At 51.0% G+C, this 14,404-nt stretch overlaps 7 protein-coding genes across 7 annotated transcripts; 3 read left to right on the top strand and 4 right to left on the bottom strand.

The window, feature by feature from the left end:
• Positions 1–116: 116 nt before the first annotated feature.
• Positions 117–2,444, bottom strand: N7487_008995 (putative C2H2 finger domain protein; the record flags this gene model as incomplete). Its single annotated transcript, XM_056876725.1, has 1 exon — positions 117–2,444. One exon carries the CDS (start codon positions 2,442–2,444, stop codon positions 117–119), a length of 2,328 nt encoding a protein of 775 aa, XP_056728913.1.
• A 594-nt stretch (positions 2,445–3,038) lies between these two features.
• Positions 3,039–6,377, bottom strand: N7487_008994 (mRNA transport regulator MTR10). Its single transcript, XM_056876724.1, has 6 exons — positions 6,170–6,377; positions 6,019–6,111; positions 5,699–5,971; positions 5,556–5,646; positions 3,250–5,490; positions 3,039–3,190 (listed from the first exon to the last, which is right to left on the bottom strand). The coding sequence occupies exons 1-6, from the start codon at positions 6,293–6,295 to the stop codon at positions 3,102–3,104; spliced, it is 2,913 nt and encodes a 970-aa protein (XP_056728912.1). The 5' UTR covers positions 6,296–6,377; the 3' UTR covers positions 3,039–3,101.
• A 149-nt stretch (positions 6,378–6,526) lies between these two features.
• N7487_008993 (small nuclear ribonucleoprotein E) lies at positions 6,527–6,912 on the top strand (the record flags this gene model as incomplete). Its single annotated transcript, XM_056876723.1, has 3 exons — positions 6,527–6,649; positions 6,708–6,798; positions 6,863–6,912. 3 exons carry the CDS (start codon positions 6,527–6,529, stop codon positions 6,910–6,912), a joined length of 264 nt encoding a protein of 87 aa, XP_056728911.1.
• Positions 6,913–6,945: 33 nt separating this feature from the next.
• N7487_008992 (5-formyltetrahydrofolate cyclo-ligase) lies at positions 6,946–7,676 on the bottom strand (the record flags this gene model as incomplete). The annotated part of the gene is made up of 3 exons (XM_056876722.1): positions 6,946–7,061; positions 7,113–7,538; positions 7,589–7,676. 3 exons carry the CDS (start codon positions 7,674–7,676, stop codon positions 6,946–6,948), a joined length of 630 nt encoding a protein of 209 aa, XP_056728910.1.
• A 555-nt stretch (positions 7,677–8,231) lies between these two features.
• N7487_008991 (uncharacterized protein) lies at positions 8,232–9,065 on the top strand (the record flags this gene model as incomplete). The annotated part of the gene is made up of 4 exons (XM_056876721.1): positions 8,232–8,333; positions 8,386–8,500; positions 8,551–8,729; positions 8,781–9,065. The coding sequence occupies 4 exons, from the start codon at positions 8,232–8,234 to the stop codon at positions 9,063–9,065; spliced, it is 681 nt and encodes a 226-aa protein (XP_056728909.1).
• A 112-nt stretch (positions 9,066–9,177) lies between these two features.
• Positions 9,178–9,825, bottom strand: N7487_008990 (uncharacterized protein). Its single transcript, XM_056876720.1, has 2 exons — positions 9,642–9,825; positions 9,178–9,588 (listed from the first exon to the last, which is right to left on the bottom strand). The coding sequence occupies exons 1-2, from the start codon at positions 9,779–9,781 to the stop codon at positions 9,189–9,191; spliced, it is 540 nt and encodes a 179-aa protein (XP_056728908.1). The 5' UTR covers positions 9,782–9,825; the 3' UTR covers positions 9,178–9,188.
• Positions 9,826–10,077: 252 nt separating this feature from the next.
• Positions 10,078–14,394, top strand: N7487_008989 (putative non-repetitive nucleoporin; the record flags this gene model as incomplete). Its single annotated transcript, XM_056876719.1, has 5 exons — positions 10,078–10,265; positions 10,316–10,353; positions 10,407–12,866; positions 12,936–13,714; positions 13,783–14,394. The coding sequence occupies 5 exons, from the start codon at positions 10,078–10,080 to the stop codon at positions 14,392–14,394; spliced, it is 4,077 nt and encodes a 1,358-aa protein (XP_056728907.1).
• Between the last annotated feature and the right edge of the window lie 10 nt (positions 14,395–14,404).

Genomic DNA, 14,404 nt, shown 5'->3' with positions numbered 1-14,404 from the left:
ATGGCGCTATTTACAGGGGTTGTATACTTATTTATAGTGTGGTGCATACTTTAAGAGTGCCAAATCATAAAATAATAGAAACATAATCATTTGGTATATAAACAACATCATACATGCTACGACTGCAGCTTTGCGATACAGCTGTCCAGCAGCCGCGCCGCCTCTCCTAACAACTCCCACCGCGGTTTGGCAAAGGAGTCTCGGAGAATCATTAACAGACCGAGACACCCATTGCGTCCACTCATGGCTTCCAATTCGTTGGGTTCCTGGATTTCGCTCATGCGATGCAAGAAAGCCTGCATGTCGCGCTCCCGGTCGGCCATCGTCATGAGAATAGGGAAAGGACGCAAGGGTCCATCCAGCGCAAACCCGTAGGTCCATACTACCAGCGCTGCGAAGTACATAACCCACGGCCGGTTTAACAGGTAGTCATCGCGTGCAGCATACTCTCCAGGCTGTGTAGCTGGATTTAAGAAGCAGGCAGCTAGGAACTTGAGGGCGTAGAATGTGGCATCCCGCGCCGAAGCTTTTGTTGCCCATTTCTCGGTCTTTTCTCGTGCGGCGCCGTAGTCACGCGCTGTGATAGACCGGCCCATTAGCCGGCCAGCACCTGCAAAGATCTGTAGATCGGCTATATCGACATGAGAGCCCATATGGGCCAGCCCATGCAGCACGTTGCGCGACTCGGATGTGGTCGACGGACCCAGAGCTTCGTCGAAGTCACGGCGCCAGTTATCGAATGCCCGAAGAAGTGCTGTCCGCCACTTATCTCGCCCACCAAGGGTCTGCCCCACACCGAGCGAGCTAATCTGCAAGTCTCGCTGGTTTAGATGCCAGCAGACGCTCAGCAAACCCGACATGATAACAATTCGCCCGAACGCGTTGGTCCGGACGGGCTGACCATTGAGCGTGCGCTTGAGGCCATCGAGGAACATAATTGGCCGCACACCGTGCGACTGCAGACTAGCTTGAACGCGAGCGACCTCGGCAGCGCTTGTTGCACCCCACAGCGCCTCATCACAGGGCAGTGGCAGCCGCAACTCATGGGCCACCATTTTGGCTGAGTGGCCGAACATAATGGCATGCGTTGAGTCCAACACGAAGGCAGCGAATGCCACGCGCCGAGTCGCTTCAGCCTTGATCCAGGTTGTCCATGACTCGTCTTCTTCTTTGGCTTCCGGGGTAGCAAATGAAAAGTTACCGATGAGCGAACTACCTCGACGCATGAGCGTGAGTGTTGTGTCGTGGTGGATATGTGCGCGTTCATGTAATGAGCGTGTAGAAAAGAGCTTCTCGTAAACTTCAAGTAATAATAGAGATTGGAATACCCAAAGCTTAGCTGGCGGACGAAAATCCGCATCCATGAAGATTTCCCAACGCAAATGCCAGGCAATGAAGCTAGCCAATTCACCAGCTGCTTCGGTAGCAGCCTGGCCATGAATTTTATCCAATGTTGCCGCGCCAATCGCTATAATCGCTAGTAGTAGTAAATTCGGGGTACGATCAGCGCTAAACGTCGGCTCATGCAACATTGGAAGTTGTGCATGGAAGTGGTACCAATAGGATCCAATGTACGTCTGCATCATGCGCAAGCTCAAAGCATGTCGGTCATTATTTAAATCCCCGTCCATCAGCGCATCTTTGCGTTTAGCGCCCGCCGCATACGCCGCTTCATTGAATCTCGTCGACATCAAGTGCAACAGCTCCTGACGCTTGGCTTCTGAGATGACAGCCGGAGGTGCCCCCGAGTCTAGAATACTCGTCACGCTCATCGGATGCTGTGGAATCACCGGGCAGAAATTGTTGTCGCTATATGCAGGCTCATTCATGTAGAACTGATTTTGAACAAGTGGGACCATTCCATAGCCCATCGGCGCGAGTGGCTCGCTGAATAGCCACGCTGCAAAATCATCTGCCATGGCGAATGGTGATCGGTTATAGGTTTCCCCGCCAAAGATTGGGTAGGACATGGAGTCGAGGTCGATGAGATTATCAGGCTGGTCCAGCACCGCCGGAAAGTCCGTGTATTGGTCCACTGGTATCTCATTGCTATCCACTCCGGTGGTGAGGGGATATGTTGTCACCGAAGATTTACGCTCCTCCGAGCCAACAAAGTATTCGGACGCGGTGATAGCAGGCGAGGAAGGCGGGGAATTTTTCGTGTCATTCTCGGTGAAATGATCTCGTTTCTGGAGTTGGGAACCGCTGGTGGTGTGACGTTCACGATGGCGCGTGCAGAGGTCTTGTCGTACGAAGGACCGGTAACAGTTGGGGAAGTCGCAGCGATAAATTTGTTTCGGGGTATGGTTGAGTGCATGTCGGCTCAGGTGTTCGGCGCGAGAATAGCTCTTCCCACAGCCTTCGAAGGTGCATTCAAACTTGCGATCGGAGAGAACTTTGCGACTGCGTCGCCGTCTCTTAGAGGGTTGACCGTCGATCTCCATTTTTCATGCCATGGCACGATGATCACCGAGAGAGTGGATCGGGAAAGAATGTCTGAGCACGAAACTAGGGTCCAATAGAGAGTAGAAATGAGTCAAAGAATGAAGCTCATAGGGGACTTGGAGAGAGTTGTCCGGGGGAAGTGCGGAGATCTCGGTGGGGTTGTGGCGGAGATGACTTTATTGGCCTGTCCGCGTAGTATATCCCAAAGTAGTATATGCTATAGTAGAGCATAGTAGAGTATAGTATTGTAAGAATATATAGGTCTATTCTACTATATATCCCTACGTCTAACCAGGTATATATATATATCCCACGAGAGTGCTGATGCTCAATAGATTCATTACTCGTAATCAAATGACCACACACAGAAAGTGCGCTGCATCTCAATGCAGAAATGAGTCGCGACTATTGAATACCTAGATACAGGTTGACCTCGTACAACACCTGAATGGTAGCAATGTCAAAGCCAGAGGTTCTGGTCAGGCCGGCGTACCAGCAGGTCATTAATCATCACACCGAGTTCATGCCATCCCATCATGTATCGTACCACATGGCACGCTAATAGCAAGGAACTGACGCCAGATGTTGTGTAAATGCTTCCGGGGGTTCGTTTTTTTTTAGTGCTGATCAGCACCGAAAAATCTACAGTGACATTCTCATCCGCTGAATCGGAATCGGGCGGCCTCCAGACGGCCAAGGCCATCACGTGGGGCTACATTGCGGCGGCGATACGAGTTGGTAAAGTCTGGGCGAGGTTAGATGAGACAAAAAGCCAAAAAAAAACACAAGGAGACGGGGACTAACCTTGGAGGAGAACACGGATTTTGCGGGTCTCTCCTGACTGGACTTTGTCAGAGACATTTTTCAGCAGTCGCTCGGCTTCGCCGTGCTTCATCGTGCCACTAGGCAACATCTGAAGTGTGGCCTGCAGCCATGCCCCAGTTTCCTGGGGAAGAAGTTCGAACATCGTCATCAATACCCCCGACGCATCAGCGAAGCAGTCACCTGGGAAAGTGAACATCATGCCCGTCAACACACGCTGTGCCAAAGGCTGGCCCTGCGAGATAATCAAGGCCTTAACGGCCTCGCGAACCTCAGGCGGGGTAACGTAAGGCTGGCCTTCCGGACTGGTGAACTGGGAGACCATAGGCTTGTCAAATGCAAATCCGAACAAATCCCGGTAATAATGCAGCGTAGCGATGAGAGGGTCGAGTTGTTGAAGAGTGAGAGCACTGAGTGCGGCGGAGAAGATGGGAACGGCAAGGGACGAAGTGATATACTTCTTGGGGTAGTATCGAACGGCGTTAGAGGAAAGACGGAAGAAGTCTTCAATCACATCTGGCAGATTTTGTGGGGGGAGGTCGTTCAAGATCCGCAGGAAAGCAAGGGCTTGCTGCTCATAGAACTGGAAAACGGCATCACTGGTAGCCTGGTCAACGTACTCAGCACCATCGGAGAACTCGCGCACCACCGCATCCGTAGCCCACAGGAAGCAACCCTCGCGTGAGGCCTGGAATCCGTTCGCGATACTCTGAGCCAGAGTCGGCAAAAGAGGAATCATGCTCGTGCGGTAAGAGATGATCATGTATCGCCAGCATCGGCACACTCGCTCGAGAATAGGCGTAGAAGACGTAAAGTTCATGACAATGGTGGTCATAATGGGTAGAACCTCGCCACAGTATTTAACGGCAGGGTTTTCTTCTCCCGGTGCAAGGATCGGAGTCACCACCTGCACAAAGATAGTAATCAGCTGTAGATGATCGGCCACGGCTCGCTGGCCTTCTTCAGTCTGCGCATTATTGGCAAGGTTCATAATCCGGGCCATGATCGGGTCGCAGAACATCTTGTATGAATCGTAGATCTTCTCATGGGGTTGCACTGAAACCACCGCGGCAACACCTTCAGTGACTTCCTCCTGGCTGGTGGGCTTCAGCTTGTCAAGGACCGACTCGAAGAAGGTATGGAGCTGGGCGATATGACCACCAAGCAACTTCTGGCAGTCTGTTCCCAAAAATTTGAAGGCAAGAGCGGAGGCCTGCACAACTTCTTGGGAGGAATGGTGGAAACCAGAAATCACATAGTTGAGCTGGGCTTCCAAAGTTTCGGGATGGAGAGCTGTCCACTCGGTGTAGCGTGCCAGGGCCATGATTGCCTGGAATCGCACTTTCTCCTGATCAGGAATCTGAACGATCAGAGGAATCAATTGTCCAAGAATAGTGCTTTCCTCAGGGTCGACCATGCGGCCCATCGCGCGGAGACCGAACAGAGGGGCCTCCAGTTCCTGCCAATGAGGAACGTGCTCGTTGCTTGACTGCGATGCATACTTGGCAACCCATTGCTGGATCAGTTGGTAGATCTTACCAAGACAATCATTCACCCCCACAACGGCACAGCAATCCTTAAGAACATCGCCCATTGCATGGCGGAATTGACGGAATTTTTCCTCCTGCTCGCGGTCTCCAGAAAACAGATCCTCGGCCTCGCCGTCTTCCGGACTGGGAAACTCAAGGTGTTTCACCATGATGTCCACCAACTGGGCAAAGACGGGCTGGAAAGCGACTCGAGCGTCGTTGTACCGGTCGAGAGTGATATATTGCTTCAGCTCGTACCAGAAAATGAAAGTCAGAGACACTGCGTCGCGCTCCCAGTCCCGTGCGCAACATTCGAGAAGTGCCTCAACGAGTCCCTGGAACTCACCCGGGAGACGTGCAACAAGGACAACCCATGCTTCACCTGCCTCCGCAAACATTCTTGTGATACCCTTGAAAGCCTCCAAATCTTCGGCCTCGGCAGTTTCGGCAATTTTTGGGCGAAGTGCCATCAATCGCGGATAAAGAGCTTGAATGACGGGCAACGATTCGTCCACGTCCTTTGTGTCGCGGTAAAGCGTGCAAACGCAGTCGACACCGGCGTCAAAAGATGTGTCGTTGTCCAATGCTTTGAAAATGATGTCCATGAGGGGCGACTCAATGACCTTGGCGGCGGGGATTTCACGTAACCACGAAGTAACGCAGTCGAGGAGACGGGGGTTGGTTGCGGCGGCAGCTGTCGACAGTCAATTTTGAATCCTAATTTGTTAAGAGAATGGGACATAGTCATTAGATACGTACGCGACGACTGAGCGTATTGGATCATCAACTGCATGACCTGCTCCGCGTTGTCTTCCAACAGCTCCTTGGTTCTCATGAACAATTCGTCTTCCTTTTTGTAAATGTCAGCTTGAACCTTTTGTAGACGCCAATACAGAACATACACTGAGGTTGATTTTGCGACCCTCGGTGACTTCCTCCGGCAAGATCTTCAGGAACTCCAGCACACAATCCCCCGCGCTGTTTCCTAGGGCTGCTCCGACAGTCGCCAGCACGTCCTTCCATGTGACCATCTGAATCGCCAAACTGGCCAAGCAAACACATAGCTGGGTCTGAATGGGGCGCGGGCCCGGCGCAAATGCAACCAATAGGTTTAGGACTGAGTCTCGTAGGGCCAATACTGAGTCGGGAGGGAGTTGATCGAGATCGAATATAATCTGCGCAATTAGAAACGGGGAAAATCATCAGGGAAGAATACCCTTACTTTTCCTTTTAGTGTAGTCGCGGCGAATAGTTTGGCTTCGACTGGCACATCGGGGGACTGCAATAAAGCATGGGTTGTTGTCCACGCCTCAATCTGTTGGATTGAAGATTAGCGAAACAATACCAGTCAATTCTAAGCGAAAGAGTCGTACCGATTTCTGGAACTTCTCAAGGAATTCATGGGCCTGAGTCTTCTCAGTCCTAGACGCATTTCCTTGCATTGTCGCGACGGCCGCCAGGACCGGGGCGAATGCCTGCCCGGCTTCCTTGCTGGCCATGTTGAACTAGGTATATTAATCAAGGCTCAGCAGTGTATCAAAAATGTATCAGCATCTGACTGCGGAAACGGGTTCGAAGAGGGGGAAAGCAAGTTGAAGGTGGGATGGGGTGTCTGTGACAAGATAACCGTATTACGGTAATCAAATCACGGGACGACTGCCAGGCCCGCCAGAGCTTTCTTCGCCTCGTCTCCCGTGTGACAGCTATCACTTTCAACATAACCGCACATCATGGCTGGCCGCAAGACATTGTTGGCTCCGATTCACTTCATTTTCAGTCTCCTGCAGAAACGCAGCACTGTTTCAGTCTGGCTCTATGAGCAGCTCGCTTTCCGGATAGAGGGGAAGATCCGTGTATGTATTTCCTTACGGCGATTCCGTTTTGGTTGTCATCTGAGCTAACCTGTGCTAGGGCTTTGATGAATTCATGAACCTGGTCATTGATGATGCTGTTGAAGTACGCCTGGCAACTAAGACAGAGGAAGAGAAGCGCAGGCCGCTCGGTACGATGAAATTGAAATGGAAAGACAAGACACATGAACAACACCGCTAACTAATGCGCCACAGGCCAGATCCTCCTCAAGGGAGACAATGTCTCTCTGATTCAGGCTGTTTGAATTTTCGCTATTCCTTTTCTGTTTCGATTTGCGCTACACCCTGCGATCCAAGAATTGACCATCACCAACCACGATCGCGTCTACCAACCAGTCGTGCTCCACCACAGGAATATCCTCGGCGAGCAACTGTTCTTGGAGAGAAAGGGCAACTACCATGGAGTTCAGTCGGGGATAAACGGATTGTTTCTGGGACTACTTACCGAGGAATGGCATTTTGTGGGTCGATGTTGAGTATCGCGTTAAAAAATGATCATAATACCCTTTGCCATGACCAAGTCGTCGGAACCCACGGTCAAAGGCCATGCCCGGCATGACAATAAGATCCAAGCCCTGTATCAATCCATTCGGTCGACCGTCGATTTGCGTAGATAGGAGTGATGGGATTCCCCATTTGTCCAGCTGTAATGACTCGAACTCGGACATGGATCCGAGCGCGAACATGTCCATAATGGATGCTTTGTCCTGGGTGTGAATATACGGGATATAGACATTCTTCCCACGCTGTAGAGCATCCTTTACGATTCCAGTTGTTGAGAGTTCCCCACTTGGCATCGACAAGTATACGGCGATACTTTTGGCGTTTTGGTACTCGGGCAGTGACAAGAACTTGGTTGTTGCCGCGCTGGCTGGGGTAAGTCAGTTATAGAAAACCCAGAGACCATCATTCAATTCTGACATTGTTGACTTATTGAGGTTGCAGAAAGACTCTGTAGAGTTGAGCGCATCCTCTTGCGAAGGTCACGCTTTGCGACCTGAAACGCCATTTTGCTATGATAGTTGTAGATAATAATACCAGCTTAGAGTCATCCGCGGGGAAGTAGGTTAAGTTACTGTTCCAAAATAGAACCGGAAAAAAATGGACGGTAAAAAAAAGTCAAAAAAATAAATGAAAGGTCCTGCCCGGGTTCGAACCGGGGTCACTGGTAATTTTCAAACGATTTTTTGAAATCAAATCATTTCAAAAACCAGTGTGCTTACCACTACACTACAAGACCTTTGGTTTGCTTTGTAATTTTCAAAACATTTTAACACCTTGACGAGTAATTTAAAATACATAGGAATCAGAGGTGGTTGGCTGTAGTGAGATTTTCTATAGAAAATGAAAATAAGAACTGTAGATAATATTGAATTTGGGGCTTATGGAAGATTGAGATATTCAGATTTATATATAAACTTCTTATTAGTAAGTTGGTTGGTCCTAATATCCCCATCAACCCTTCCATTCCAGGGCCTTGCTGAACTATGTTGTTGGTCTCCACCCAATAAAGGGCGTCCTTCAAATACTCCCTTTCTGTTGATTTTTCCTTTTGTCAACCAAGATGTTGTTGATTTGGAGTCTGTTAATCACAGCCGCTTTGGCGAACGCGAATGATTTGTTTGGAACATGGACTACCAAATCTCGTGATGTTCTTACTGGTCCAGTATGTGGAACTACTCTATGCAGTATACAAATGACGAAACTAACGCGCATAGGGATTTTACGATCCGCTTAACGACAAGTTACTCGAGCCGAATCTAACGGGCATTTCATACTCATTTGATGATGAAGGGAATTATGAGTCGGCATACTACCGCGCAATCTCAAATCGTCAGTACTCATGGATATATACATCCCGACATTGTACTAATATTGACCAGCCACTGACCCATCATGCCCAGGAGGGATCCTGCAATGGCAACACGGGGCTTATACTGTGTTCGGAAACGGAACACTAATTCTGACGCCAATTGCCGTCGATGGTCGTCAGCTACTCTCCGACCCCTGCCGGAAGGAGACAGGCCAGTACACACGGTTCAATACCACCGAGGAGTTCAAGGTACGTCTATCTGTCGTTTTCTCTCCGCCGGCGCATTCTGACAGCACACAGGAATTCTCCGTATATACCGACAAGTTCAATCGCATTAAACGCCTCGACTTGACTAGGGCTGATGGCTCACTTGTCCATCCCCTGTTTCTCGCCTACCAGCCACCAAAGATGCTTCCCACCACGACATTGAACCCCACACCAACAGGGCACACGCGAAAGCGAGAACTATCATCAAAGTCAGGGTTGCAGCTGATCGCTAGAGAGCAGCTGATCAACCCAGACCGATGGTGGTGGTTGGGTGTTCTGATGACATCTCTTGGAGGAGTAGCTTTCTTCTGCTCATGAACTTTTCGGGCTGGCGTTGAATAGGAGTTGGGAATTCATTCTTTCTGTGAATTATTAATGAGATTTGAATGCCCTTGACTGAGGCTATTGTGACACTAATATACAATTTTGTAAAATGTAAGCTCAAGAGAGCGCGTTCTTCACCTCGGTAGCAACTTCTTTCCGGTCCACTGGCTTGCCATCTAGAGGGCCTCCTGCAGCAAAGAGAGCTTTGAGGACGGTTCCTTGGTTGGGCTTCGTATTGTCATTGATCATGGCAGCGATCTGATTGATGACAACTTCCTTGATCTCGGCGATGGGGAGGGTCTTGACCTGACTAGCATATTCCTCCAATACCACAACCTGTGCATCCTCTTTCTCCTTCAGATCTGGACGCTCAGCGGCATCAAACTCCTTTGCCGCATCTTTGGAGGCATTCAGGCGTTTGCGGATAAGCGACAAGAGCTGGATGTCTGTCTGAATCGGCGAGGCGGTTTTGGCAGCGTTGTTGGTCTCGGAGATCAAAGCACGAAGTACATTCAGTCTGACAATAAGTTTTCTAAACCCCCAAAACATAAGTGGAAAGGATCTCTCTACCTTGTGGTGTCTTTGGCTCTCATGGCAGTTTTCAGATCAGTCCGCAAAGTAGCCATCAAGGGTGGCAGGACCGGACCGGTGGAATTCCACCGTACCAGACGAGCTGGGAGGCGTGAAGAAAAACGGACGGATTGAAACATTTTGATTGACAGTTTAGACAATAAGAAATAAGCTCAATTGAGGGATCAATGGAATTGGGGGACAATCAACAATCAATACCGTGAAGGCGGAAGATCCCAATTGGTCTGTGCGCTCCCAGGTGTTGACTCTCTCTTTTCGCAAAGACCTTGAATAATCCAATCTCCTCCCAAGACCTTCTCCCATCGTCATTCCCCCACATATCTTTTACTTTCTTTTTCTCGCCCGACCTACACTGCAGCTTCTTTGTGATTTCTAGCGGGGGATCGTCCCTTTCTCCCTCCTTAAAACCGCCGCCATGTCGTATCCGACTCTTCCAACAAATCTCCCTCCGGCGACGCCGCAGAAACCCCTTCCTGGAGCTTACTTTCAGACCCCGGCGCCAGCTACAGCACGGCCTCTGGCCAGCAAGTCGCCATTGCAGACAGAACCCCAGACGCCCATGCCAAAGCTCCCCCAGCGGCCTCGAAGACCAAAAATCAAACAGTGAGCACCGAGGAACGCGGGGCGCGAACGATCAATAGCAGCTTGCAAAGCGAATCGCGTTATCCAGACCTTGACAGCTATCTATCTCGTAAGGGTTCCCCAACCAAGTGTGCCCGAAGCAAGACTGACCAAAAAAACAAGAGGGCTCCTCGTCTGAGTACAACATCCCCGTATCTCAATCATGGGCACCATTTCAAAAAGTCAAAATGTACGATATCCCCGACCAGATCTTCGATCAATATAACCGCGCACAAGTATCGACCAGCATGGGTCTGTTTGCCGAGTTAAACCACGCGTGGGTCGCTATTGACAATGCATTGTACATTTGGGATTTCACACACCCCAACCCGCAATTGGTGGGATTCGAGGAACAGCCGAACAGCATCAATGCTGTCAAGCTGACCAAACCGCGCCCGGGAGTTTTCTTGCCTGCGATTACCCATTTACTGGTCATTGCGACGACCGCGGACATCATTTTGCTAGGAATGGGCTATGAGAACACGCCCAGCGGAGGTCAACAGGTTTCTTTGTATCATACAGGGATGTCGGTAGCAGTCCGTGGCTTGGATATAAATGTTTTCGCAGCATCGGCATCCACTGGACGCATTTTCTTTGGAGGATCGTCCGACACCGATGTGCACGAGGTCACTTACCAACAGGAGGAAAGGTGGTTCCAGGGCCGCTGTGGCAGAGTCAACCATACCAGCTCGCGTCTATCGGCTTTCAGGCCCTCGATGAGCCTGACAAACCTTGCACAGAGTGCTGCCGAGCATGTAGTGCAGATGGCACTTGACGACAGCCGGAACTTGCTCTACACACTCTCCTCCGCGTCTACAATCCGCGTATTCCACATGGGACCTGAAGGCACTTTGACACTTGCAATCACCAAACGCGCTCTGGACATCTACTCTAATATTGGGCACATCATCACCTCAAACGAAACCCTCAACCCTAGAGTCAAGATTGTGTCGATCAGTCCAGTGCCAGCCACAGAAGCCTCGCGTTATCATCTAGTTGCAACGACGGCGACAGGCTATCGGATTTATCTTAGCGCTACTGGTTCAAACAGTTGGGCGCCTGCATCGACCTACACCAGCCCTCCCACGAGCATGCAAGCACTGCATGTCAAGACACCGCCCGTCGATATTTCCCCTGGCGTGAGCGGGGTGGCATCTCCCATCTCACTTGTTTCACCTCTTGGTGCGGTTTCCCCTTCTGCTGGTCAGATTAACACACTTTCACCCACTCGCCTTGCCGAGCGATATTCCCCGGGTTATTTCTTCTGTTTTACTACCAAGGATCCACAGCAAAAGATTGATACCCTTTTCATCTCAACCCCTGACTCTGGTCGGGTCGCTCAGTACCAGGAAAGCTCGGTCAGTGGCAAAGCCGCTGAGTCGGCGATCATCCTGGACCTGGGAGGCAAGGCTGAGGATATTGGTCTGGTTTCGGCACCGTCACCGGTGACCAACGAGCTGGCCGTTCAATTCGACCACCCGGCTGCTGAGATTGCGATCTTGACTAATGGTGGAGTCCATATCATTCGTCGGCGTCGTCTCGTGGATATCTTCGCGGCTTTGCTCCGCAGCAGCGGCAATCCTCATGAGGGATTGAGCGGCGAGATCCAAAATTTCCTTAGAACATATGGACGGAGCGAGATGCTGGCGACTGCTCTGGCGGTGGCTTGTGGCCAGGGTATGGAAATTTCCCCTGATCAAAGACTGACCCGAATTACCGATCCGGACATCCTGGCGGCAGCACGCCAGGCTTTCATCACTCAAGGTGGTCGGGCCCATCTGAATGAAAATGCTATTGCGGATGGCTCAACATCTGCTCTTGATGCAGTGCAGCCCTCTCCTCGACACACGGGTATTGCACTATACATCTCCCGTCTGTTGCGATCTATCTGGAAAGAAAAGATCGCCAAGGTGGGCAATGGACCTAATGGCGCACAGTCCGTTTCCGCGTCCGTGAGTTCCAGTAAACTGCAGACTGTCCAGCATGATCTCTCCTCACTGGCAGAGTTCTTCAAGGTGAACAAGACCTTTATCGATGGTCTCAATGGTCCCGACGCTCTTGCCCGGGTAAACAGCAAGCAAGAAGAAGTGGCGCTGCAAGCCGAGCACCGCGCATTACACTCACTGGTTCAGTTGGTATCACACACGATCGAGGGTATCTCATTTATCCTTGTTCTATTTGATGAGCGGGTTGATGAGATTGTGGCGACTTTGCCAGCCGAATCGAAGGAAAAGTTCCTCAGCCTCACCTTTGAGGAGCTCTTTAGCTCTAGCAAGGGACATGACATTGCCAAGGAGCTTGTGAAGGGCATTGTTAACCGCAACATCGCCAAGGGCTCCAACGTCGAGACCGTGGCGGATGCACTTCGGCGACGATGTGGCAGTTTCTGCAGTACAGAGGATGTGGTCATTTTCAAGGCACAAGAGATGCTGAAGCGTGCGACTGAGGCCGGTGCCAATACGGAACTGGGCCGCAACTTGCTGAACGAGAGTCTGCATCTCTTCCAGCAGGTGGCCGAATACCTACCCATGGATTATCTGGTTTCGGCTGTGGACAATTTCATTGTCAACCAGTTCTTTGCAGGTATGCTGCGTGATCCTGGTCTTTGCTATCTCGTACTAATTGGGTTTTTTTCTTTCTTTTTTCTTCTAGGTGCCATTCAGCTTGCCCTCAACGTTGCTGCTCGATCCGACAAATCAAACCTTGCCTATTCCTGGATTATGGATCAGCGTCCCGAACAGGTGCTTATCCCCCTTATTCCCTTTGGATCCCAGCGCCAGCTCACGCTCACAACCACCCAGGACCCCCGCAAGGAATACTTCTATTTCCGCAAGCAGTGCTACGATCTCATCTTCAAAGTCGTGCTTGCGGTTGACAAGTTGGCTGCATCTGACCCCGGTCTGATTGATGGCCAGCTGACCACCATTGCGAAACGCCAGAACGAGGCCTATGGCGTGATCTCCGATTCTACCGACGAAGTGTTCCTGACGAGTTTGTACGACTGGTACCTTGAGCAGGGCTGGAACGATCGGTTGCTGCAGACTCAGTCCCCATTCGTGGTCACCTACCTTCAGCGCAAGTCGAACGATGATCTAGGCCATGCTGATCTACTCTGGCGTTTCTATGCCCAGTCTCAACGATTCTTTGAGACTGCCCAGGTTCAATTCCATCTGGCCAATAGTGCTTTCGTGTTGCCCCTGAGCCGTCGTATTGAGTACCTTGGTCAGGCCCGCGCCAATGCTTCGATTTTCACACCGGACGTTGGGCGTCAGTCAAGGCAGCGACTGCTGCAAGAGATTTCGAACCTTATCGACGTGGCCAATATTCAGGATGACCTTCTTCAAAGACTCAAGGATGACGAGCGCATTCTCCCCGAGCGGAAACCCGAGATCCTGCGTGAGGTCGATGGACCCGTGATGGATATTAGTACCGTAAGTGCTAAGTTTCCCTCCCCCCCGCAAATCAGACTAAAAATCAATGATACTAACATTATTCAAAGCTGTTCAATAAATACGCCGACTCCGCCAGTTACCATGACATCTGTCTCCAAATCTTCTATCAAGCCGACCATCGCAATGCGGCCGACGTCAAGTCAACTTGGCAACACCTGATCCAGGGGGTCCATGACGCCACCGTGCAACGCGGCTCACCGCAACCTTACGAAGCTGTGATCGACAAGGTCCGCAGCCTCGGCAGTCGCCTGCGGATGTCCGAGACCATTTTCCCCATCCGCGAGCTTGTCCCCATGCTGGAGCGGTATGCATTGGAGTTCCAACGTAACGTCGGCCCGGCGACCTGGGTGGTGGATCTGTTCATCGATCTTGGTGTGGCGCATGAATCCCTGTACGCTGTGCTGGAGACGATGTACTACACGGACGAGGCACCCTTCCACGGGTCAAACCGGCGGTTTATCGCACACGACCTGCTGTACCTGCTGAGTGGATGGTTCCATGAGACCGTGCGCCTGGGCGGCATGGTTTTCGGCTCGGATATCGTTGCCGAGCGTGTTTCTGAGATGCTGTTGATCCTGCAGCAGAGCGGTGTCATTAGTGGGGAGCAGTTGGAGATTGCCCATGACTTGCGGTCACGGATCGATGACATTCTTAGGTAATGTGGCGTTT

This window comes from Penicillium crustosum (assembly GCF_028827405.1).
Source record: "Penicillium crustosum strain IBT 35664 chromosome Unknown utg000003l_segment0_segment0, whole genome shotgun sequence".
NCBI lineage: Eukaryota > Fungi > Ascomycota > Eurotiomycetes > Eurotiales > Aspergillaceae > Penicillium > Penicillium crustosum.
Note: the sequence above shows the minus strand (reverse complement) of the source record. Positions and strands in the feature narration are given on the sequence as shown.

What these genes read in the sequence shown, in the direction of transcription:
- N7487_008990 (XM_056876720.1), bottom strand. Translation starts at nt 9,781, where the DNA reads ATGTTTCAATCCGTCCGTTTTTCTTCACGCCTCCCAGCTCGTCTGGTA. An exon ending in AGAGCCAAAGACACCACAAG is followed by an intron (nt 9,589 to 9,641) that starts GTAGAGAGATCC and finishes ACTTATTGTCAG; the next exon opens with ACTGAATGTACTTCGTGCTT.
- N7487_008994 (XM_056876724.1), bottom strand. Translation starts at nt 6,295, where the DNA reads ATGGCCAGCAAGGAAGCCGGGCAGGCATTCGCCCCGGTCCTGGCGGCC. An exon ending in GTCGCAAAATCAACCTCAGT is followed by an intron (nt 5,647 to 5,698) that starts GTATGTTCTGTA and finishes ATTTACAAAAAG; the next exon opens with GAAGACGAATTGTTCATGAG. An exon ending in AATCCGTGTTCTCCTCCAAG is followed by an intron (nt 3,191 to 3,249) that starts GTTAGTCCCCGT and finishes AACCTCGCCCAG; the next exon opens with ACTTTACCAACTCGTATCGC.